Here is a 25985-nt window from a genome sequence, read left to right as displayed (position 1 = left end):
CACTAATATCGAAACTAAATATTAAGCAGAATTTGAAAAAGGAAAGAGGAGATGACAGAGATAAAAATAAAAATATCCCTTGTCTCATATGCAAAATATGTACTGGTATGAAGCAATCTTTGATTCAAATGCTGCTAAACTAAAGAAAGAGAAAAAAAGATAACGAGAACAAAATTGACAGAGAGAGAGAGAGAGAGAGAGAAAACGAGAGAGATAGAGAGAGGAGAGAGAGAGATGGAGGGGGAGATAGGGAAAAAGAGAGAAAAGGAAGGGCGACAATGATGGGGAGCCCAAGGGTTAGTCTCGTATATTTTAGCAAAATACATAAAGATTTTGGCATGCACGGAATGAATGCAACTCCATATGGAAGCAGAACGTCGACATAATAATTATCAAAAAATCCCCCAAGTAGTTCGTGAGAAGAAAACAAATATCGAAACAAAACATATCGACTAAAGAGGAAACGTTGGACAATTGAAATGATGTTTTCCCCGTTCTCTTTATTCAAAACAGGTTATATAAATACTGTTTTTTTCTTCATTCATTTACCCTCGAATTCATTGATTATCTTTAATAGGGCGAATAGTAAATGCAAAGGATACATACAAAAGGGACTATAAGTCCGGGAAGAGAGATAGATTTTTAAAAATGAACATAAAACATAATGGATTACGTCAATATACCTTCGCAGTTCTATCAATATTGGATGTTTTCGGTTGATTTGTCAAGAGAGACGAGATAACAACAGTATTTTGTTGTAATGTACACCAGGAGGTATAAAGAAAAGAAAACGAGAAAAAAAGGGAAAACCCCTGAATCTAAAATGACACAATTATTGTCGTTTGCACACGATGGGTCATTAAGGTGTTAAATAAATCGAAATTAAACGACATATTTTCGACTAAATTTATATATTGTAAACGAGGTGCAATTAAATGCATGAAGATCAATATGCACTTTGTTCAATAGGTTTGTTAATAAAATAATCGTATTAATTGATGTCCCTCATAAAGTGACGGATTTTTTTTCCATTATAAAAAGGCCCAAAGAACGTTACTATCGACCGCCCTTCTCTCTCCTCCCCCCTCTCTCTCTATAGTCTATATCCTTCTCTCTCTCTCTCTCTCTCTCTCTCGCTCTCTCTCTCTCTCTCTCTCTCTTTCTCTCTCTCTCTGTATCTTTCTCTTTAACCATAACGAACCAGATAACCAGGTGTAAATAGTCAAATTTGACTGAACGACAAAATCAAACCCAAAACAACAACTATCTCTTCCAGTTATTCTCTACCCCCCCCCCCTCTCTCTCCCTCTCTCTCTCTCTCTCTCTTTTATGGTGGGGAGGGGACTTTTATTAGATAACGATACCTGGTTCTGTCTCATCCATTTTTTCAGCACTGCTCAATCACTGAAACTATGACTTAATTGGTAAAAGGGAAAAGTTAGGTGATTTGAGAGAGAGAGAGAGAGAGAGAGAGAGAGAGAACAGCTTGTAATAACCGTTGATAAAATGGTCGCTCACCTCTGGTCTTACGTACGCCGCCATTGACCGTGTAGATGCTAACCGATAGTTGGGGTTTAGGCCAGGGTTAGAAAAAAATAAGGTTAGGGTTATAGACTTGGAGCTTAATCGATAATTAAGTCTTATTTTTAGGATAGCTAAATCAGTATTAGATTCGCTCCCCCTGCAAGCCCTACAGTTATCATTACCCCAACATCACTAAGTACCCCTTTTATAGTATACACTTGGGAAGAGAAGACAAATGCGTGCGAAATGCATTGTCCAAGAATATTAGCACCAAGCAAGGATCGAACCAGGGATCTGGTAGTCAAGAGCCTTCACTAATACACCACAGACTAGAGCCAGGTATCGGTTAAGTGTATACCCTTGGTCCATCTAGTTTCCTCCCAGCGTCGGATCAATAGGACGCAGGACTACTTTCCCAATGTAGGACTAATGATGCGTATGGCCAAACGAGAGTAATCCCCTTCTTGTCTAGACAGTGGTAATCAGTTGCCTGTGAGTTGTACAAAACAATTCTTCTTGGACCGAGCTCCTTCCGTTAAATTTGTTCTGAAAATCATAAAGAAAGATTATTCGTACAGAACAATTGATTTTGAGAATAACTAACACAATCGCAAAGATTTTCGAAATTTGCCTAGGGCGATCTTAAAACGATATTGTATATCCCATAAAATTTCTTTAATGGTAATGGTTATTTTCGCATATGTGATAAACAATGCTATATTGAAATATTATCTTATATTATGTTGACAATGCAAATTGATGTAATATAATGATGATCTTGTGAAATGAAACACCTTGGTAAGAGGATAACAAATAAAAAAAAATATTGAAAAAGCAATACCTGTTGTAAATAGTTTCTGTGATCACTCTTGATGCTCCGTTTCGTCGACACCCGGGTCCATATGGTATTTACTGGTCCAGCCAGAATTTTCTCACGAGAATTGTTTATCGCATCATCATGCGACAAGCCACGACTATGATCAAATAAAGGCACTTGGAATGAGGTCTCTGCGACCAAATAACCTCCATCATCAACGCCATCTGCCGATTTTTCGCCCTTCGGTGTAAAACCATCCTCCCCACCGCGAATGTTCTTCCTGGCATTTATTCCATTCGTACCAGAGTCACCACTGAAGCTTACTTGGTTAGGGCCCTTGCTTTTAGTTGTGACTTCGTTTGATGATATTAAGACATCGTTTTTAATCAGGTATTCATCATTATCTGCATTAGAAACACTTTCTGCCCAAATATTCCTTGATTCGTCTGTCCCATGACCACACTGACTATGGGAGGCAATTGCCAGTCTTTGATTGGTCGGGTTGTCATAGTTGGTGTGTTCTTTGTTTCTGCAGGAACCACTTGGAACTGTTGGATTTCTTTGAGAGTTTGGAATTGGAGGAAACGGAGAAAGAGAAGACAGTCCCCTAGAGCCATTACACAAAGAACACGAAGTGCTACAACTTCGGCCATTTTGATTTCGAATGCGAGTTGAATAGACAGGGTTGTAGGAAATTCTTAAATTGTACAGACGTGGTGGGATTTCTTCAACGGAGTTATCATCCACAGTGGCATAGATGCTATCCGATTCTCTGTCCTTTTCTAGTTTTGTTCGCCGACGCGCTTTGAAACAAACTATTAATAAGACTACCATGAACATAACCAGCACAACGAAAATGGTGCTTGATGTAACCAGGAACATTCGAGGCAGGTCTGAATCTGGAACATCCCCGGTGCTATTAGGAAAACTGCCATAAGTCGATGCCTCAAAATCAACCGTGCTTCTTTCTTCTTCAGGCAGTAAAAATGTCCCTGGGGTAGTTTGTAAACACGGGTATGTCTGGTTAGATTCAAGAACAGGAGTGTTTTGATCAGTGTCAGGTATTGTGCATGTTGCATTTCCTTCTGTTGAACTCAGGACATCTCTGTTCAGTTGGAGCCATTGACGAAGTGGTGCGAGTTGACAGGTACAGATCAGAGGGTTATCTGCAATAAAGATGCGCTCCAATGACGCAAAGCTTGAACTGATGTTTTGGATCTCAGGAAGTGTATTGCCATGGAGGTGAAGGTCGTGAAGTGTTCCTTCGACTGGCCGAAGTGCACCCTGGCCGATGGATACGATACGGTTGTTCGAGAGGACCAGGAACTTAAGGAAGTCCAGGCCACTGAAGGCCTTCTCGTGGACAGTGACGATTCGGTTGGATTCCAAGTTGAGAGTGGTTAGGTACGGCAAGCCCATGAAGTCACGCTCGTGCAGGGATTCGATCAAGTTGTGTGACATGATGAGTGTGGTCAACGTGTTGACATCACGGAACAAGGCAACAGGAACCGCAGAGAGAGAAACTTTCTTCAGACTGAGTTCCTCCAAGGATTCTAATCCCTGGAAGACATTGATGTTGGTAATGTCGCCGATTGGATTATCATTCAAATGCAGACGTTTGAGTTCGGTAAAATTTTGGAAGCACAATCTGGGAAAGACTGAAATGTGGTTGCGAGAAAGGAAAAGCGTCTTGAGGATGTTTCCTGCAGGAAGGGCTTCACATGGCGGTGACAAAAGTTGGTTTCCTTGTAGGTCAAGCGTTAAGAGCGATGGAGTGTCTAGGAATGTGCCTCGATCTATGCGCTTTAACTTTCCTCGGCTTATAATAAGGTATTTGACCTTCTCCAACCCTTCTAGCATGCGTCTTGTGAGACCCCGGAAGTTATTCTCTCCCATCGATAGATGCTCCAGTTTGGAGCATCCGTGAAACGCTCCCTTCCGGACCACAGACATGTTGTTCCTGTCCAGGTAAATGTACTTGAGGTTGGTGAAGGTTTTCAGTGCTCCCTTTCGCAGAGTCCGGACGTCATTCTGTCGTAGATCTAAGGACTTGACCCCACAGCACACCTGAGGGATGTCTTCAAGATAGCGTCGCCCGCAGGCTGCATGCTTGGCCCAGTCGCTGTACTCACAGATCTCGCTGCATCGAGATGTCGTGGTACACGCTCGTGAAAGATGGAAACACCAGCATCCGAATGCAACAGCCAATAGGGTTCTTGGAAGATAAAGGGTCCACATCTTGAAGTGGAATCTATAAGGAAATACAAATAAAGAGCTTAACGTATTATACGTGTAACAATTGCCACTTATCGGTATCTTTAGGAATCCATGCATGATATCGGCATGGGTAATGACTTGAACGATAATTTGCAAGGTAGGTTCTTAGCTTCAAAGAAACACGATGAAGAGCAGTGTTTTCGTAACGATCATAATGACAAAATAACCAGTCTGTAACGGATGTAATGCTGCTTCAATGGATATATGCAAAGGCAAAATATAAAGGAGATTGTGCATGTATAATATTTCAATATAATACTTCTAATAAGCTTTAACATCTGCGATTGTATATGCATTCACTGTAGCAGTAGACCTAAGATAATTATCTTTTTAAATAAAAAGAGAAGATAATAATTATATACCATTCGCAGTTTAGACTTCAACAGCAAGTATGTCATATCCTACTATATAATATTCTTAAGATAAAGAAAATAATATATATATATATATATATATATATATATATATATATGTATATATACCCTCAGCATCTAAGACTCCAATCACCTACTACATCACATTCTAAAATAGAACTGTATGCCAATTTTCCCTAGCTCAAGTGACCGAACTCTCCGCATGGAAACAAAACTAAAGTTTAGAGCTTATCAGTCTACATCCTGATGGAGACATGCATCAACATCCTATTCCCTTTATGATTTTCTTTTTTTATTGCAAATTTGCAAAACCCCGTCCGTTTTGATTTTAATGCACAAAGTTCCGTAACCAGAATGGGATTTTCCCCAATTGATGCAGCATCTTACGAATAGATGTAGGCCTACATTTATTTTACGAGGCACCTTAAGATTGTCCTTTCAACTTACAAACTTATATGTTTGAAGGTTTTAGTAATTAGCCCGAAAGTGTCAAAATATCAACTGAGATGTAACTACTTGGCATCGTTATTATTTATTTAAAAAAACACTTCATACAAAACCGCTGAGCAAACCTTTCTAGATTCCGTGTACACATTTCCATGAAAAGAAAACAAGAAACCTGGGATATCTTTGTGGTAGGTAATGGGGGTTCCAGTGTCATAGCTCTTACGAGTAAGATGAACACCTTCAACCATTTAGATGTGTATTTTCATTTAGAAAAAATATATATATATATAAATGCTTACGTCAGATCCATCGTAACTATTTCATGAAAAAGGGAGATTTGTAGTCTCAAATGTGTTTTTTACGCCCCGCCGCAAACACGAACAGCGAACAAACAAATGTGCACTATACTCGAAATCAATACAATAATTATTGTTATCCAGGCTTATTGATGAAAAAATGAGCTCATCGTGTAAATTGCGGTAATGCACGGGGGCTTTCCTCTGAACTCCATCAAATTTATCATGTTAGTGTTTAAAAACAAACTTTTAGCTGACTCTCATAAAACACAATAAAAGCCCGTGAGGCAGATATGTCTCAACATAATATATGTATAGTACTTCCTATTTCTATTTAGGCTATTTTCGGATACAATGATGGAACCTATCTCCGATATAGTTTGTTGTTAAACAACCTGAATTTGTAAAATCAAACGTTTAGTCTGACCTTTTCAGGACTTTTTTGTCATCGAAATTGATATTCACCCAGTTAATCAATATCATCATTATTTCTGAACGTAACTAGTGCTCCACGTTTGATTTAACCCTTATAACGTGATTACATGTAGGCCCTATATAGGCGCACAAAGCATACAAACAATTAAAGTCTTAACAGTTGATATGATCTTACGATCCGGAACTTACCTTATCATTCAAGTGTAGACGGACTGTTGCTGAAAATGTGCATCAAGCCCCGAAATCTTTGAAAAGTGAATGTGTTTCAATCCTAAGGCTGTGCTACAGATTCATGTCAACTTCTCAATTTCTGTCGTCAATCTCCCCTTTTTTGTCTCATCCTTTATTTACAAGCACAATTAACATTTTGTTTTCCCCACCTCGAAAACAAAGTTGAATATTATCAAACCATTATACACCTGTCACACAAACGGGACTGTAAAGGGGAAGTCCCATCTTTCCTCAAACCACGCACAGTACCGTATCTATTGTTAGACAGACAAGGAACTATCATATAAAGAAGTAGAAACATTTTAATTCAATTCAATTGAATTGAAAGATTCATTAAAGTATCTGCAAAACTGGTACGAACCGGTATGACAAGTGGTTCGGCATAACAAATCAATGTTAAAATCTGCGAGTAAAAAGAAACAATCCTTCCTTTCGTTTATAAAAGTCTCTAGGAAGATTTCTAGCGAGTTGATAACATTTATGATAGGTTGACTTGGTGGCCTATTATGACAGCTATAATTGTGATCTTTTTAGTATTACAAAACACGTCAATAAACAGATTCAATATCATCATTAAATACTTCCAAATCCTGTAGCCTATTATCCTTGATACAAAAGCCAAACCGTCCGCCACGTTTACCTTTACGGCTTTGCGAAAGAAATGTATAATTTGGAATGGATAAATATACTATCATTCTCCCTGGGCCAGGTTTCAGTGAGACCCATTAAAGAAAATTCGAAATCTTTTCTGCAAAGACAACAGTTGAAATTCTCAAAAAAAATCTTCAGGCTTCTACGATTAAAATAACAGAAGATAGTAAAAATGCAATGCTTTTGCCATGCTAGAAAATTCTCCAGTTTGATAATAATAATGGTGGCTTCTTTTAATAGCGCACATTCAGAATAGCGCGTCAGTAGCTATTTTTAGAAGGAAATATAAAGCATTTTTAATATCTAAATATTAGATTCAGTACTATTAGGTTCTTTTGTTAGTTTGTTTATTGGGTTAGTTACTTCATTTCTTATCTTTTTTGGTGTTCCTTTTTATGTGTTTTATGTTACATATTGTATATATTGTTTTCTTAGAGGGTTGGCCTCTGACAAGGTTTGTTTCCTTTGTGGCCACTGCCTTCCTCTCTTTTTATAATTCATATTATGTATTGTCATCCCCCCCCCCCCCACTCAGTGTAATTTAGGGTACGCATATGCTCGTTCCCTCTTTTTGAAAGCACCCCCTATCTGAGGACTGCCAACATTTCCGAACCCCCCTTTCGCGGGCTTTTCCTGCCTTGGAGACCTCCCTAAATCATGAAAAATGCTCAATGTACCCCCCTAAATTTGGAATAATTTCTCAGGAGTCCAAAGAGATGAGAGAAAAAAAGAAAAAACACCCCCTTTTTAAAGAAATCTCCGGGTGAAAAGTTAAATCACCCCCTTTTTTTACAATTCTCGGGCCGGACTTTGTCGCACGAAAAGTACCCTTTACCGGACATTTTGGTAACACGCATGGAGTCCGTCCGTTCTCGGAGTGGGGGGGGGGGGGGGGGGGGGATATATTATACAGTTATTGACTGGCAGGGGGTGTAATATAACATTATTTGGACCGCTGAAGGGAGTTATATTTCCCAAGTGGTTATATTTTCCCGAAGCGCGCAGCGCTGAGGGAAAATATGGTCACGAGGGAAAATATAACTCCCTTCAGGTCCAAAGAATGTTATATACCCCCTGCCAGTCAATAACTGTTAGATAGCCTTGGGTTTTTTTTTTTTGTGGGGGGGGGGGGGGGGGGGGGTCCATATTTTTTTTAGCCCGAATTTTTTTTTTTTTTTTTTTCGGAGACAATCAAAATTACGGAAAAATAATTTGTCGAGATCACCTTTAAAAAAAAAAAAAAAAAATTGGGGTTAAAAAAAAAAAAAAAAAAAAAAATTAGCATTAGCAAAAAAAAATTATTAAAAAAAAAAATTTACCCAAAAAAGCATTTTTTGGGGAAAAAAAAAATGTGGAAAAAAAAATTTCTTGGGAAAAAAAAAAATTCATGAAAAAAAAATATTGAAAAAATAAAATGGCCCTCGATAATGGTGTAATGTATGTAGTTGGTGACATACAGTCCTCAAGAGGGCGACATGCATTGATTAAAAATATATTCATTTCACCAGCCGGTAAAATATAACACTGAAAAGTGACCGGCCAGGAAAATATAACAATTTGGATCCTCGCAATTGATATCACGTGACGAGCTCTGGACCAATCACATCTCGGTATCTGTCTAAGCTATCTAATATAAATATATATATATGTATTTTTATCTTTTGATCTCCTGAGGAGATATAAATGAAACTGAAACTGAAACTGATATTTGAGCAAGAACACTACTAGATAATTAAACAGATTATAGCGAATAATGATAACAATCAAGTGATGCTTGCATTTCCATAATTTTAACGAATTCGTTTTCACTGGCTGCCTGCCGTATCAACAAACGGAATTAACAATAGGACTTAACTCCGTTTCGTTGACGATCAGACATAGACGAAAGACTTCATGCATGGCTGATTGTCAATGAAACGGAGTTAAGTCTTTTGTCAATTCTGCTTGTTTCTACGGAAGGCAGCCAGTGAAAACGAACTTTGTAAAAATCAAATTATGGAAATGCAAGCATCACTTTAAACAAACAGAACTTTGTTATTCCTTGCTCATTTTTCCTGATTGAGGTGTCATATGAAAGGGCAGAACCTGAACTTTCTAGAAATGTGAATTTTTCTTCGAAATTTAGATACCGCCCGCCAAATGACTTTTTGGTTTTCTTCCTTCAAATTGCTTTTAATCTATACGTGGAACATGCATCATTATGAGTTGGATCAAATGCACGAGGAGGATCTAAGCTTTACAAATATGTGTCATTTATTAATTATAAATGTGATTAAGTTATGATAAAACATCGATAATTCTCGGTTTCGTTTTTTCTGGGTCGCACTGTACAATACTAAAAATTAAACTTGTGTATGTGTCTACTTGCGATATGAGAAAAGACAACCCCTTCAGATTCCTGAGCTCCTCCAGGGCCATCTATTCACCTGGTTGGCCAAAATCTATTAATAGGTGGCTTCGAAGCTCTTTATATATTGTTGCGTCCGTCTCATTTACTAATAGGTAAATATGTATTAAACTCTGAACATTATTTGAATAGGTCTAACTCTTTAAGTTGAAACGTGAATATAAATGATAAACTATTTGAAAAGGGGCTTTATTTTTAAAGATAAGGTATAAAATTAAATTTAAAAATCGTTGATGGGAAAATCAAGATATGCCTGACTTGAATTTGTTTTCAATGTTGGATGATAGTATGGCACAAAGAAAAATGGCAAAATATACTTTTAATGCTTCGCATTTCTGTATTGATAAACAACATGAAGGCCATAATTTTGATAATTGACATTGACACTGCAAAAATAGTTTTTTAAACAATGAAAGACATTGATTTCAAGCTTCAAGCTTCAAGTTTTAATTCAATTCGAATCCAGAAAAATACACATTGTATGAAAGTATAAAATACAGATTATGTACAATATAGAAAACAGAGAACACACATAAAACATGTCTACAAAATATACCTGAATTATACAAAGTTAATCAATAGAATTATTGAGGAAACTGCAAATAATACCAAAGAACTTGTTGATTGACATTTTATTAAACTTCAATTTGTTTTTAATGTTGGATGATAGTTTAGCACAAAGAAAATGGGTAAAACAGACACTTTTAATGCTTCGCGGCATTTTTATTTTGCTATACAACATGCAGGCTATACTTATGATAATTGACATTGTAAATGCAAAAATACTTGTTTAAACAATAAAAGACAACAGTATAGTATGGACAACAATTACATCAATATCAGTATCAAAGGCTCAAATATTGTTAAAGATAATATAATCATATTTAGTGGGCTCACGACTTTGTTCCTAATTCTGTTCAAATTTTGTTTAAAATTGAGATTTAATAAAGAAAGTTATTCTGAAATCTTAAGTTTTTCTTTGTTAAATGTAATCTTAAACCTAGGGTCATGTTTAACTCACTTTGCAGAATACGGACCAATGAGTTTGTGCCAGGAAAATATTTGGTCTAGATTTTCTAGTCTATGATTTGGATTTATTTCAAAAATCGGGTTTAAAAACGCACTTTAGTAGGCTCTCTTGGGGAATTTGAAATCATTCCGGGTGTTTCCCTAATGACAGGTGTTGTACATCACCATGAGCTTTCAGTTTTGTGACCAACAGGCATCGTGCCACAACGATATGCGTGCAAGGACACACGTGTTTCTACGTGTTAAACGGAAGAACCTCTCTCGGACTACCTAGAACAATTTGTAAGAAGTATGTAGCTTCTGTGATAGTGGAGATAGGTAGGAAGAAAGAAAGGCCTTAAAACGGATCAGAAATGGACAAAATGGCGCCTGGACGGTTATGCATGAGTGATTTCGAAAATCGAAGAATACTGGAGACTATGCCTACGGAATTTGAAAGGAAACGGACATGAGAAAAGGACTTAACTAGGAATAACAAGCACTACGTGCAAAACGAATGGGTAATCCAGAAGAGAAAACGAATAATATGACGATTTTGTCATTGCAATAATTAATTGGGCAGAATGTGAACGAAAACAAGGCAAGGACGAAGTACGTCACTGCAATCACATTTATACAGGCTTTTTTAAGCGCACAGGTTGTACTTTCCACGAATTGCCCCATACTAAAAACCAATACCTTACATTACAGAATTTGTAAAGTACAGACTCTTTCCATATCCATTGCAGACGATATAGTTTTCACAAAAATAATTTGAGGAGGAATCTGTATTAACTTATCGTTTTGCATAGGTACCACGTTTATACTTAGAAATGTATACAACTTTAAGACGTATAATTATGTACTGTTCAGGGTTCTATATAAAAAAAAAATACCGTATGCATTGTTTTATTCTAGCTATGAACAACGATGAAGAAATATAATCCATTTTTAGATAAAATTCACTTATAAAAGAACTAATGAATACACCGTGCACTAAAAATGTAAATACATCTGAATAAGAATCAGTAATGAATACTTATCCATCTAACGTTTGAAGAAACGCCATTTTCATCGATGTAGGACATTACATAAATTTACCATTAAAAATGCTTTAAATCTCAAAGTATAACTATGTATACTTAAAATGCTTCAGGCTTATAGTTCTTACACCGTTTGACAAGGAACCTTTACATAGTTGATTTCCTCACTCGATTTACTGTTGTCTTTGTTTTCCTTCCTTATTTTTATCATCATAATCCACCAAGCCAGGAGGGCACATCCCAATAATGCAGTCAAGACCATGAGAGCAACAAGAACGTAGAAAATATGCTGTTGTAACATCGACGATTCGTTGGTTTCCAGCTGTTCCGTTGTTTCACCATTCTTGGGCACGACAGGTTTTTTGGTGGGATCTATCCTTGCCAGAGGATTGACATGTCCCGGATTTGGCTTAGGACATGGGGTGGCTGTTAAGCGTGTTTCAAAGATGTTTACCTCGAGTTCATTAGCCAATCTACAAGTGACACTGGCACCACCTTGTTCCATCCCGGAAGTAGAATGGCGGAACGTGGAAAGATGGCAATGGCATTCCAGAGGATTCCTCGCCAGTGATAGGTTCTTTAAGGAGCGGATGCTGCTAGCGCTGATGTTATGGATGGATCGTAGCTCGTTACTATCAAGATACAGTTCTTCTAAAGTAGTCTCTACAGGAATAAAAGTGTGGAGTCCAATCGTCATGATATTATTGTTGGATAGGACGAGCAGCCGTAAGCTCTGAAGATCGACGAAGGTTCGCTGGTGGATCGCGTGGATCTGATTGTGGTCAAGGCGCAGTATCTCCACTTCGGACAATGTGGCAAAGTCTCGCTCTTCCAGGACTTTGATCAGGTTTCTTGAGAGTACGAATTCAGTCACAGTATGGATATGGCGGAAAGATCCGTTTGTTAACGCTGTCAGCGACGTGTTGTCAATCTCCAACTTTTTCAAAGAACGTAGACCTTCGAACGCAGACAGGTTCGTGATGATACGTATTGGATTATTGCTTAGTTTCAAGCGCGTCAGATGCTGAAACCTCGAGAAACACTGTTCAGGTAGGATCGAGATAAAGTTATCAGACAGGGACAAGTCAGTGAGCACATTCTGCGGATGAAGTACATCGCAGGGCGGTGAGATGAAAGTATTTCCAGACAGATCCAACGTCTTCAGGAGTGGCGTTTCTATGAAAGCTTCCGTCTCGATTTCTCTGATGTTGGAATTTTCCATCAGCATGTGTTTCAAATTTGTTAACCCAACAAACTTGTTCCGAGTAAGCCTTGTAAAATTATTTCCTCCCCAGGACAAAAACTCGATCCCTTCACATCCTTCAAAGGCGCCGTCCTCAACTTCTGACATGTTGTTCCCGACCAAGAACAGGTACTTCAGATTCTCAAACTCTGACAAACGACCACTCCTCAGACTGTGGATATCGTTCAACCGGACATCAAGGGTCTTTACCTCTCGGCACTGGAGGGGAAGGTCACCAAGCATGCGCTCTCCGCAGTAGGCATGCATTGCCCATGCACTGAATTCGCATAGCTCGTCGCAGAGAAGCACTTCCGGTGTGTCAGTATGCGTGCTCTGCTGTGCCTTGACAAGATGGAAGCACCAACAGCCAAAGGCAATCGTGAAGAACAAATTCTTGTATCTTATGCTCCACATGGTCGATGTCGTTTATGCTTTGGGGTTGGTATGTTTTGTGTAGTGTATAGTTGTAACCTCGCCTGTTGAAAAGATAGAAATATAATTATGATTAGAAGCAATACTACAATAATAATGGGCTTTTACCATGATTTTACGAACCTGGATACATACAAAAAAAGATCAGAAAAATGTGTGTTTCACTGAAATTCAATCCTAAATATTTTGTCGAAACACGCAAGTTCTTAATATTCCTCGCCAGTTCGCTTATCTCCACCGCCTCTTTCTCACCCTGGCCCTGTATTTCCTCTTTCATTTGTAAAAAGGCTGGCTCATAGGATAATATCTTGTATTCCAACATTTCCTAACAGCATTTCCCATACAGGTGATCGCAATCAACATGCCTTGCCATTGATAGGTGATATTAAAACCGATGTCATCTCAATCATTCTTTGGCGTACATAGCGTACGTGTCGTCGTCTTGGATTAACCAATTACTAGGTAACAACCATCGATTTCGAAGTCAGCTTTGCACTTAAAATAATGAAGTGCCCTGCATCACGTTGCCATGGGACTATTACAATAATTATTTATGAGTTTGTCTAGGATACATGTTGTAGCCCCGGTGGCGCATATTGAGAGAGAGAGAGAGAGAGAGAGAAAGGAAGATGGTTCACTGTTCAGTAATATTTGAACTCTATAGACCCGAGATGCAAGGCTTGCGATGATTTGAATACAATGACGCGGGACATGCGTGACAGATCAACAGAATCGAAAACTCGCTAGCTGTCAATTGTTGTCAATTACTCAGACCCTGGATCTACTACAATGCCCAGACTGCTATTTTATTATTGATCACCATAAATCTACTTTATATACAGAAGGTAAAATATGGATCTTTATCTATCGCATGGTAATAAAAGTTGATTAGATTTCAGAGTTGAGTGAAGCCACATGAATGTTACAGATTTCCCGGAGACCGAAACCAACGGCCTACGAGAGATCAAAAATCGGTCTAGCAGGCCTTCTGACCGTTTTCTTGAGGGTTGCTACGACGACCCGCCCCGGCCGGCAATTTCGGTCTCGAGGACCTTTTCGAACTCTTGGTCTAGTGGACCCTCGGTGGAGTGGGATGTACTGTGATGATAGACGAGTTTTAACAAAGTGCTAACTATCTTTATAACTTAGCTAAATACGGAACATTATGTAGCTGCCAGGTGTCTTTCGGCCCTCTGTAACAACCCCCACAGCCCCCCCCCCCAACAAAAAAAACTTCTCTTGTACAGGCACGAATGACTCTTTCATACGTGGAAATAATGACGTAGGCACAATAATTTTTGATAAACCCTTACATGACTTTTGTGTTGACACAATCTGCTCTTTCATATCAATTACAATAGCTCTATCTCTCTGTCTGTCTGTCTGTCTCTCTCTCTAATAATAATAATAATAATAATGAACGTTATTTGTATAGCGCATATCACTCACATAAAGAAAGTCCCTATGCGCTTAGAAAAGAAGGAAAAGGGAGGAATAGAAATGAACATTTATGCCTGATACATGAAAATAATTAATTACAAACAAAAATATTGATACACAATTCCAACATAGCTTACATGTAATACATTGTAAATTCAGGTAATACAAATTTAAACATGAAAAATCATGACAATTAAATGAAAAATAAATTAAATATTAAATATGTACATGATACTATAATCAAAGAAGTCACTAAACAGCTGGAACAAAATTAGCAATTTACAAAAAGATAGGTCTTCAAGAGAGTTTTAAATGATTCTGTTGTGCTTTGCTGTTTGACAGTATCAGGCAAGCTGTTCCACAATTCGGCCGAAGATTTCTGAAAGAGCGAGTGCCATAATATTTTGTTTGAGTGCTTTGAGCTACTAGGAGGGATTTACTATTTGATCTTAAGTTTCTGATAGGGGTATATTGTAGAATGAGATCTTGGAGGTAAGACGGGGCTGTACCGTTTAGGCATTGATATGTCAGTAAAAGGATCTTATAATTAATACGGGACTTAACTGGCAGCCAGTGCAATTGTTTAAGTATGGGTGTTATATGTTCTCTGCGTTTAGTTCTTCTAGTGATTAGTCTGGCTGCTGAGTTTTGGATTCTTTGTAATTTATTGGTGTGAACATCAGGAAGAGAATATAGTAAACTATTGCAAAAATCTATGCGAGATATAACCAGGGCATGAACCAGCTGCTTAGTAGCTTCTTTGGTTAGGAATTGGGGGATTTTTCCAATTTTGTGCAGAGCAAACGAACTGGTTTTACATACATTATTGACTTGAGCTTTCATTGTAAGATTTTTATCTAGCTGCACGCCAAGATTTCTAGCGGCATCGACACATTTGATAATGGTATTGTCTATTTCTATTTCTATGCCATCCATCTGGTTACTTTATATATATATATATATATATATATATATCTCTTTGTATCCCTCGCTGTCCTCTCTCTCTCTGTCCTCTCTCTCTCTCTCTCTTTCTCTCTCTCACTCTTTTTTTTTATCTCTCCCTTTCTCTCTCTCTCTCTCTCTCTCAATCCTTCTCTAGCTTTCACCAAACGACGCTGTATTTTGCAATAATACGTCTATCACAATCAAAATAAATTGAACTATTCTCTGATTGCTTGAGCCGTGATAAAATAAGTATTCAGCGCTTTCTATCTTCAGGAATGTAATCATCATCTACATCATCATCAACAAAATTGTTATTGCCATCTGGTCTTTTCCCACACAATCATGTCTGGATTGAACACAGAAATATATTGTGTAAAAAGCGCATCCTTTTTGTCCACATAATAAGAACCCGAAGGCCACTTTAATTCATGCGTTATTGTACTTTACCCTCACAATAACGATTATGATTATGAGCTGTGCAAATATTAAAAAAAAACCTGGTTCATATTATTCATTGTCAAAGTAGTACGCCCCTGCAAATTGTATTTACACACAGCTGATGCGGTATGATTATGTTCACATGAAGCAAATAAATTTGCACAATGCTTACAATATAACAAAAATAGTCTAAAAATAGAAAAATAAACAAAAGCTTTACAAATGAAACGTTATGTCTATGCAAATAGAAGTAAAAGATGACTCGAATATTTGGCTAAAAATTAGTTGATGAATTATTATAAAACATTGTATAAAGACAATTAATTTGTTTTAAATAATTATTCCAATATATATAACTATGTGTGAATCAAGGTGCAATATTGTATGTGAAGTTAATGAGACAGAAGAAACTCTATGTTTTGTAATACAAAGAGGAAACTTGTGATGTTTAAGAGCTAATGATAGATTGCTCGTAAAACATAGTGATTGGGAATCTATTGTATTTCAGATCTCTTGGTAAAGTCGTAGAAATGAGAAAATGTATGATATATCTTCAATCGTACTGTATTGCACTAATTCTAAGTTCCCAATAAAAGATTCCTCAAAGTGATGCTGATCAGAGATCAATATTTTGCTCTGACTTACAGACAGCATACATTGTTTTTGTTATTTCGTTTTGGATATATACGATAATTACCGTGTACTTTGAACAAACAGGTATCAAGTACCAAGGTTTCAGGTTCTGATCAGCATCAGACGTGTAGGCTTTTAGTGCCATGACACATCTACCATTCACAAGCTGTTTAAAGGACTAGTGCACCACTCCTTTAGTACGGAAATGTAATCTGGTAACCAAGTCATTTCAGATGCAAAGGCCGAGGAGAGAGTGCAGAACTCCCAGAGGAGAGCAACAAAGATGATCTCTACAATGAAACACCAGCCTTACACAGGGAGGCTTAAATGCCTGAATTTACCATCTCTTTAGAACAGGAGGAGAGGAGTCATGATTTAGGTGTCAAGATCATTTATGAGCAAGCCAGACTCAACCCTGACCACTTCTTCCAACTAGCAGACACAACAACGAGAGCATAGGTTCAAGCTCGCAAAGCCTAAGTGTAGGACAAATGTAAGGGAGGACAGTCACAGAGTGATTGATAACTTGATCTTTCTGCCTGTGTAGGTAGATGAGGCGCCACGCCTTCAAAACCAAGCTTATCGTTGTTGGAAGGAACAGCGCTATGTCTCTCGATACTCATATTGATTCCATTACTCCTGCATGGGGCAGTCGAGATTTAACGTCTTGCCCCTCTGCCCCCCCCCGTGTTTTGTTTATTATGTGAAGTGTATAGCTAGAGTACCAGAAGTGACAAAAAGACAGACCTGGAACAGCTCGACTGCTGCCTCGGCATTCTTCCAGTATTGGCGGTAAAGGTAAAGGTAAAGGTAAACCGAATACGTATTACATTTTTATAATAAAGGCTACCAAATGGGAACAAAAAATAGACCACTGGTGACAGATTTGCCTATATAGAAAAGAGGCCAACAATATGTTTACTGCATTAGTGAAGCATACAGGAAAATAAAATAATATTCATATCGAGGCGCCCCATAGACATTTAAGCCTCTGATCTCATCTGACAAGCCAGCGAGATCGACACAAATACATTTTATATAATACTCACCAATCATATAGCTAAACGAGTCTGAGCTCTGAGGTATCCTGCTCTGATAAACTTGTTTACAGTATCGGAATCATAATGCTGAGGAACATGTACGTCATCCTGAAAACACAGTGGTATTGTAGCATTTTAGCATAATTATGTATTTGCGGAAGTAAAGCCAATCGCAGTTTTGGAATACCCCGGGGAAAACCTAAAACGCGCGGATCGAGCGAGACAAAGAAAAACACGGATAGAATTTTATTATACTAACGGTTGATCATTATTCATCCGCGAAAGCAGATCCAGCCGCAGGAGGGCACGGTGTACCAATAAATAGAGCTTTATTTGTATAATTAAATTCATATCGATTTTAAGATGGGAGTATAGTAAGTGAATTGGGTTGGGTATATCATAAATGACGAATCTACTGCTGGAACACGAATCTGTAAGGGCTATATAGAGTGTACTTTTTTTGTTAAGGTAGTCGAAAGGCAAAATGTGAAGTGCGCAAAATCCAGTTGTAAAGCTGGAAGTGAGCACAAATGTTTAACCCCTTCAAGTGGTCGTAGCATGTAATACTATGTTTAAAAAAAAAGAAAAGAAGTCGACAATGAGTATTGTATTTTGATATCAAACAATTACCTCATTAAATTGCTGCGCTTACAAGTTAATGCAACCGAATTTAATCCTCTGCCTTCCTCTACATGGTTGCCAGGTCGATCCATGATGTTTTGCACTACTCTACGAACTACCTAGGTATAGTGCAAGGTTTCCATCCATCAAGTTCATGCACATGTCATTTCATTAATATAATATGATTACCATCAATGCACGTATCCTTCTACAATTTTTAGCCAAACACTTTATATTCATGAGCATTTTCCATTATGGATGAGTTCAGACGCCTCCGGGCCATAGTGAATGTGATCAGGGAATTCCCGTGCAGCAGTGACAAGAGGATCTAGAGTCTAGTCCCTAGCTAAAAAAAAAAATACATATTTAAATTTGCCAACATCCTTTAAAGGTGTACAATTTGCCATCAGAGAAGAATAATGGGGAATTGGGGGAGGGGTGTACAAAGTCATATTCCCCACCCACTCCTATCATATAAATGGTTTACTCCTCAGCTTTCCACTGCCTATTAGCCTAGTAATTGTTTTAATATTTTGTTTCTAACTATAGAATTATTGTGGCTATGCTTTTCATTTTTGCGACTGAACTCCAATATATGACCGCAGCTCAGCTGACCGGCTATCAGTTGAGCGATATTGGTTCAGTCTACATGAATAAAATTGTTCCATTAATTAAAGATAATCAAATACCCCGTGCCAAAAAAAAACACTTTCGGATCACCAGTAAAGGGGGGGGGGGGCGGGCTACAGGCTCAATCCCCCAATATTTTCAAGCCCCTCCCCTTCCCCACCACCAAAAATGCCCCCTTCTCCAATTTTTTTCTAGAACCTCGCCTGTGGATAGCCATAGACATCTCTCAATTAAATCCAAGTAGGCCTTTTTATGATTGTAGAACGAGAACGACCAAAGGACGTGACCCGATTTCGAACCGTCAAGTTCGATATAGTCGGTTTGTAGGCGAAGACAGAGAGCTGACCGTCTATATCTAGAACACTAAAAGCAGGGTATTATCTGTGTGACAATTCTTTAGCTAAACCATCTCATATCCGATAACTTAAAGATAAAGATGATTTCTTGTCAAGCGATTATGTGATGTGAAAGAACAGGTCTGGAATTAAGTGATTTGGGAAAGTTTTATTGTGTAGAACATATGAATATATATGTGAACAGTGAGTTTTTGAGCCATAAACGAGACGAGAAATTAAATCAATTCGAATACAGTGATCAGTGAACTTATTTAATTCATGAATATAATGGAATTTAGACCTATAAGAGGCAGTATGACATTTGCGGTATAAAAATATCTTTTTATTATTATTAATTACTCTATAGTGCCAATTGTTTAAATGCTCTGAAATTAGCCTAATTTATTTGAGACGCGATCAAAGAACAACTCTCATAATCAGTGGCTCTGAGGCACCTTATATTGTTTAGCGCCCATTTCATTTACTGATTGGTAAATATCTACAAAATTCTGAAAATTACTTTAAGTTAAAACGTAAATATGGATAATGAACTACATGTGTATTTGCAAAGGGTCATTGTTTTATAAGAAAAGACATTTAAACAAAATGTTTGGTAGGAAAATTAATTGTATGCCTGATTTGAATTTTTTTCTTTTGCTCGATGATAGTTTGACACAAAAAAAAGGAAACAATAAATTATTTCAAAGGAAATCAGTTTTTTTAAAAGCTTTGGTATGTAGGTCTAGGAATGTTGATAAATCCAGATTAAGTGAAGCAATTTTATGCTCATTTACTGGTAAATTATTACTGTTTTCCTATACTAGTGTACTTTGGAAAAACTATGTGTCTCTGACAATATTTTGCATCTAACATGATTTATTTAAAACACTTTTGCCAATTAATTACTGAATGCTCATTTTCATCTCATTCCAAGCGCCAATTCTCTCTAATTCTCTCTCTCTCTCTCTCTATTTATACTGTACATAATCATTCTCACTTATTAATTGATTCATCTGTCAGTATCATATAGTACAATCACAGCCACAATTTAATGAAAGAAATCTACAAAATAAATGTATGCAGAGCAAATTTTATTACTAACAAAACAAATAATAACTGTAAAAAATATTCATATAATCAAAGACAAATCAAGTAATATCTTTCTTTTACAAAAATGAATATTCATTATTTACAAACATAAGTACAAATAATGAAATACATGTCTATGATTCATAGTCTGGAGTACAACAGATGCTTTCAATGCTTCGCATTTTTATTTTGCTATTTTAGAGTAATTTCAGTAAATTCAATATGATACACATATAAAAACGAAATGCAGGATGTTTTGCTATACACCATTATAAATGCAAAAATACTTTTTTATACAATGAAAGACAATGGTATAATATTTACAACAACTACCTCAATATCAGTATCAAAGGTTCCAATATTGTTCAAAATATATAAACACCTTTATCAACTTCAAGTTTAATTGGCCCGTATTCTCCTAAAATTTAGCCAAAGCTGGGTTCAAGACTTTGTTTCAAATTCTGTTCCAAATTCTGTTCAAAAGTTTGTTTAAAAATTGAGGTTTAACAAAGAACGTTATTCGGAAGTCTATACGCTTTCCTTTGTTAAACATAATCTTAGACCCAGTGTCGGAGTTAACTAAAATAGTAGAACATGGACAAATAAATTTGTGCCATACAAATTTTTGGTCCATTTTTCAAGTTCCAGGCGAGTTGTATCATTGAGTGACAATGCCATGGAATATTGCCATATAAAGTTGTTTTAGAAGTGCTGCCACATCTCATATTGATTTCGAATGTGCCGCGTTTAGTGGTTTTTGACACAGTGCTGTTACGCCGTCGTCTTATCCACGCATACAAAACTTTGCAATACCTAAAAAAGACACAACAATATATAAAAAAACACAAACGTACAAACAAACAAAACCGATAAAACACACGCTCACACATACATAGCTGGTGACTATATAAATGATATTCTATATAAGTAATCAGAGCAACCTCTCATCTTTGTGATAGGCCGCTTAGCCCTTTGAAGATTACTAGAATATACCCATATATAACGATAAGTCCATGCATATTCTTATTCAAATCATTTTACGTAAACATTGAAGATTGAACATTATGAACATATATTACATGTACCACTTTTAAGACTAAGATGTTAGGAGCTCTTCACACAAAATATCGCATATTAATTTATATCAGTTCTATACAACCAAGTTGAAGAAATTTTAGATTAAGAATATACATGATACATTTCAGATATGCTCACTTATGAACGAACTAACGAATACAATATACAATGCAGATATATACACAGATACATGAACATGTATGTATTATAAACTAGAATCAATTTTGAGATATAAAACATTCAATCAATGTAAATGTTTTCCCATGTGTCATGGTAACGTAAACATATAAAAAGCCAGCCTCAGAGCCAGAGGGAGCGCTCCCGGAGGGGGGGGGGGGGGGGGGGGGGGGGGGAGGGGCACAGTGCCCCTGTTTAAAAAAAAAAAAGTATCCCTCAAAAGGCTCCTTCTTATATAGGAAAAGTGCAAGTGCTCCTTTTTGCATAGGAAAAGGGCCCATTTTATCTTGAAAAGTGCCCCTTTTATTTTGACATTTGCAACTTTTCTTTCGACCATTTCCCATTTTCCTTTTAAATATGTGTCCATTTTTCCTTCTCATAAGTGCCCTTTTGAATCTCTAGTAAGTGCCCCTTTTCAGGTATGAGAAGTGCTCCTTTTCACTTTTGATAAGTGCCTCTTCACCTCTAATAATTACCGCATTCAAATTTGAGAGGTGCCCCTTTTACTTTGAAAAGAGCCCATTTTCCTTTGTAGAAAGTACCTATTACCCTTTTAATAACAACCCATTTTTAACTCCGATAAGTGCACTTTTTTCACTTTTTAATTGCATATGTGCCCCTTTTCCAATCTTAGAAGTGCTCCTTTTTACTTATGTTAAGTGCCCCCATTAAAAAAGAGCTCCTTCCTCTTCTCACAAATGCACCCTTTTCACCTATGAAAAATGTCTCTGTTCATTCTCATAAATACCCCTTTTCATATCTGGTCAGTGCCTCTTTTCATGTGCGATAAGTGCCCGTGTACAGTCTGATAATTTCCCTTTTAACAATGATACGTGACCCTTTTCCTTTCTAATAAGGGACCTATCCCATTTTCACCTCTTATAAATGCCCCTACCCAAATCTGAAGGATGCCCCATTTCCGTCGAATCATGCCTATTTACCATTCTCATAAGTGTCCTTGTTCATCACTGGCGAGTACATCTTTTCAGGTATAGAAAGTGCCGATGACAATAACCCTTTGTAATTTGAAACGTGTTCCTTTTCTTTTCTAATAGGTCGATAAGTGTGCCCCTTTCCTCCTTTTTTAAACGTGCCTCTAATTTCCCCTAAAGCTCGCTCGCTACACTCACTCGCATTTATAGATGATATAATTATGTTACTTATCAAAGGTCTTTTTAGTCTTTCGTTATGAAAATGTTTGTTTAACCCCATCAGGATTAGGTTTAGTTCTCTAGATAAGATAACATTTTTCGCACTGCGACCTCACAAATCTTAACAATTTTCCTCGCTCGCAAATGAATATTCAGACCATCATACCAAACTGAAAATTATAATGCTTAAAGTGACTTAGTGTTACTTATTGTAATACTTTTACTGTACTTACCCTCTAACATGCAAAAAAATCCTGAAAAAAAATGATCAAACCACAAAGATATTCATTATTTTCTTTGAAGGCGTGACTGTGCGACACCCTCTAAAAGTGAATTCTCCCAACCATTGTTGAATTTTCCCTACCGTTTTCCATGAAAACAAGACAAACGACAGGCTTTTAAAAGTCTTTTAACGCTTGAATGTCTGAAATGGTATATAGAGCCAATTCATTGCTTCGTGACGATTTACGTTCACCGGAAATGTAATTAAATTGTAATAATATAGTTGGGAGAATTATGGACTGGATCAGAGCAGTTATTTTTCCTGATTATTATCTTTAATACTGGTCTTTTATCACTCAAACTTTCAGATTATCGTTTATTGTGCATCTAGCATTTAAGTCAATACCCTAGCACCGTTTTCTCTCATTTTAGCAAAATCTTGTATGATGTATAAAGAGAAACAATATTGAAAGCATCCCAGTTAATGTTATCACCATGTAGGGGTATATACCAATGTCTAACAATGTTTATACTTTCGCTTTGAGAGTTCCCTTTGTAGGTTCCATTTTTTTCTCCAGAAAGTGCCCCTTTTTTGTTGGTCCCGCCCCACTTTGAAAGTCGTTCCGACGCCCAGGCCTGCTCAGAGCATCATTAATCTCCGATCAGCAATTGAATTTCCCAACGTCGGTTGAAGGTTTTATACCATCGGGAGTTTATGTGACGCCTTCGTGACCTAGTTCGAAAGCATCGTACTCTCAATTCGACGTCGTGTATCCATCGTGTGGCCTCCGTGTGGCCTGCGGGTAAAATAATTAATACAAATTCACATCTTCGTGTTGCATTCGTGTGTGGTTCGGGTGCACTGAGTAACCTTCTTTAGGCATCTAACTTGCTTCGACTGTTGATTGGCTGTTGACCAAGTTCGGGGCCATCTTCGTGCGAAATTCAAAATTCCATATTCGTGTGTCCATCTGGTGTCAACTTCGGGACAGTGTGACGCGGGCATTTTGTAATGCATTACAAGAATTACAAAACGAAAATTCTGTACATTATCTGTAAAATTACGTATGTTTTTTAAAAGGAAAAACTCGAAATGGAGTGATCCACTGAGAAGCAAGGCTTGTAGCTCATTTTGAAGTTTCCCAGCAAGGGACATTTAAATGACATCGTAATTGTCAGATGTGTCCTTTACATTATAGTTGTCTTCAACCGGCTTGCTATATTTTCTGTTCTTCCTCATTTTCACCCGTAAGATCCACCATACGAGGAGGGCACACCCTAACATTACAGTCAAGACCATGAGAAAAATAAGGACGTAAAAAATATTCTGTCGTGATGTCGACAATTCGTTGGTTTCCAGTTGTTCCGTTGTTTCACCATAAAAGGGCACTATAGGTTTGTTGGTGACCCCTATCCTTTCCAGAGGATTGACATGTCCTGGTTTTGCCTTAGGACATGGGGTGGCTGTAAAGTTTGTTTCAAAGATGTTTACCTCGACTCCATTAGACATTCTGCAAGTGACGTTGGCGCCACCTTGTATCATCCCGGAAGTAGAATGGCAGAACGTGGAAAGATGGCAATTGCATTCCAGAGGGTTCCTCGCCAGTGATAGCTTTTTCAAGGAACGGATGCTGCTGTCACTGATGTTCTGGATGGATCGCAGCTTGTTACCATCCAGATAAAGTTCTTCTAGAGTAGTCTCTACAGGAATAAAAGTGTGGAGTCCAATCGACATGATTTTATTGTTGGATATGACGAGGAGCCGTAATCTCTGAAGATCGACGAAGGTTTGCGAGTGGATCGCGTGGATATGGTTGTGGTCAAGACGCAGAACCTCCACTTCTGGCAATGTGGCAAAGTCTCGCTCCTTCAGGAATTCGATCAGGTTTCTTGAGAGTACAAATTCAGTCACAGTATGGATATGGCGGAAAGATCCGACTGGTAGCGAAGTCAGCGACGTGTTGTCCATCTCCAACTTTTCCAAAGAATGTAGACCTTCGAACGCAGACAGGTTCGTGATGAGACGTATTGGATTATTGCTAAATTTCAGACGTTTCAGATGCTGAAACCTCGAGAAACACCGTTCAGGTAGGATCGAGATAAAGTTATCAGATAGGGACAAGTCAGTGAGCACATTCTGCGGATGAAGTACATCGCAGGGCGGTGAGATCAATGTATTTCCAGACAGATCTAACGTCTTCAGGAGTGGCGTTTCTATGAAAGCTTCCGTCTCGATTTCTCTGATGTTGGAATTTTCCATCAGCATGTGTTTCAAATTTGCCAACCCAACAAACTTGCTTCGAGTAAGCCTTGTAAAATTATTTCCTCCCCAGGACAGAAACTCGATCCCTTCACACCCTTCAAAGGCACCATCCTGAACTTCTGACATGTTGTTCCCGACCAAGAACAGGTACTTAAGATTCTCAAACTCTGACAAACGACCACTCCTCAGACTGTGGATATCGTTCAATCGCACATCAAGGGTCTTTACCTCTCGGCACTGGAGGGGAAGGTCACCGAGCATGCGCTCTCCGCAGTAGGCATGCATTGCCCATGCACTGAATTCGCACAGCTCGTCGCAGAGAAGCACTTCCGGTGTGTCAATATGCTTGCTCTGCTGTGCCTTGACGAGATGGAAGCACCAACAACCAAAGGCCACCGTGAAGAACCAATTCTTGTGCCTTATGCTCCACATGGTCGATGTCGTTTATGCTTTGGGGTTGGTATGTTTTTTTTTGTAGTGTATAGTTGTAACCTCGCCTGTTGGAAAGATAGAAAGAAGATTATGATTAAAAGCCATACTACAATAATAATGGGATTTTAATTACCATGATGTTACAAACCTGCATACACACAAAAGAAGATACAAATGTTGTTGAAACATGAAAGTTCTTAATATTCCTGGCTAATTCGCTTACCCCCGCCGCCTCTTCCTCATCCCTGGCCCTGTGGTTCCTCTTTCATTTGTACAAAATCTGGCCATTGGCTAATTTCTTGTATTC

At 37.8% G+C, this 25985-nt stretch overlaps 2 protein-coding genes across 2 annotated transcripts; both read right to left on the bottom strand.

Annotated features, from left to right (window-relative positions):
- Positions 1-1893: 1893 nt before the first annotated feature.
- LOC100893877 (slit homolog 1 protein) lies at positions 1894-17908 on the bottom strand. The gene is made up of 4 exons (XM_003728207.3): positions 17691-17908; positions 11638-13229; positions 2366-4579; positions 1894-1950 (listed from the first exon to the last, which is right to left on the bottom strand). The coding sequence occupies exons 2-4, from the start codon at positions 13165-13167 to the stop codon at positions 1894-1896; spliced, it is 3801 nt and encodes a 1266-aa protein (XP_003728255.2). The 5' UTR covers positions 13168-13229; positions 17691-17908.
- Positions 17909-23520: 5612 nt separating this feature from the next.
- On the bottom strand, positions 23521-25738 carry LOC115920013 (chondroadherin-like). Its single transcript, XM_030974850.1, has one exon. It carries the CDS (start codon positions 25676-25678, stop codon positions 24140-24142), a length of 1539 nt encoding a protein of 512 aa, XP_030830710.1. The 5' UTR covers positions 25679-25738; the 3' UTR covers positions 23521-24139.
- Positions 25739-25985: the final 247 nt, after the last annotated feature.

Source organism: Strongylocentrotus purpuratus, unplaced genomic scaffold (assembly GCF_000002235.5).
Source record: "Strongylocentrotus purpuratus isolate Spur 01 unplaced genomic scaffold, Spur_5.0 spur5_scaffold_7, whole genome shotgun sequence".
In the NCBI taxonomy this organism is placed as follows: domain Eukaryota; kingdom Metazoa; phylum Echinodermata; class Echinoidea; order Camarodonta; family Strongylocentrotidae; genus Strongylocentrotus; species Strongylocentrotus purpuratus.
Note: the sequence above shows the minus strand (reverse complement) of the source record. Positions and strands in the feature narration are given on the sequence as shown.

Bases quoted from the DNA above. Each gene is read 5' to 3' on its own strand.
- LOC115920013 (XM_030974850.1), bottom strand. From the start codon at position 25,678: ATGTGGAGCATAAGGCACAAGAATTGGTTCTTCACGGTGGCCTTTGGT.
- LOC100893877 (XM_003728207.3), bottom strand. From the start codon at position 13,167: ATGTGGAGCATAAGATACAAGAATTTGTTCTTCACGATTGCCTTTGGC. The intron at 4,580-11,637 runs TAAGAACTATAA...TTCCACTTCAAG, and splicing joins AGGTTCCTTGTCAAACGGTG to ATGTGGACCCTTTATCTTCC. The intron at 1,951-2,365 runs GTATTGCTTTTT...ACGCATCATTAG, and splicing joins ACAGAAACTATTTACAACAG to TCCTACATTGGGAAAGTAGT.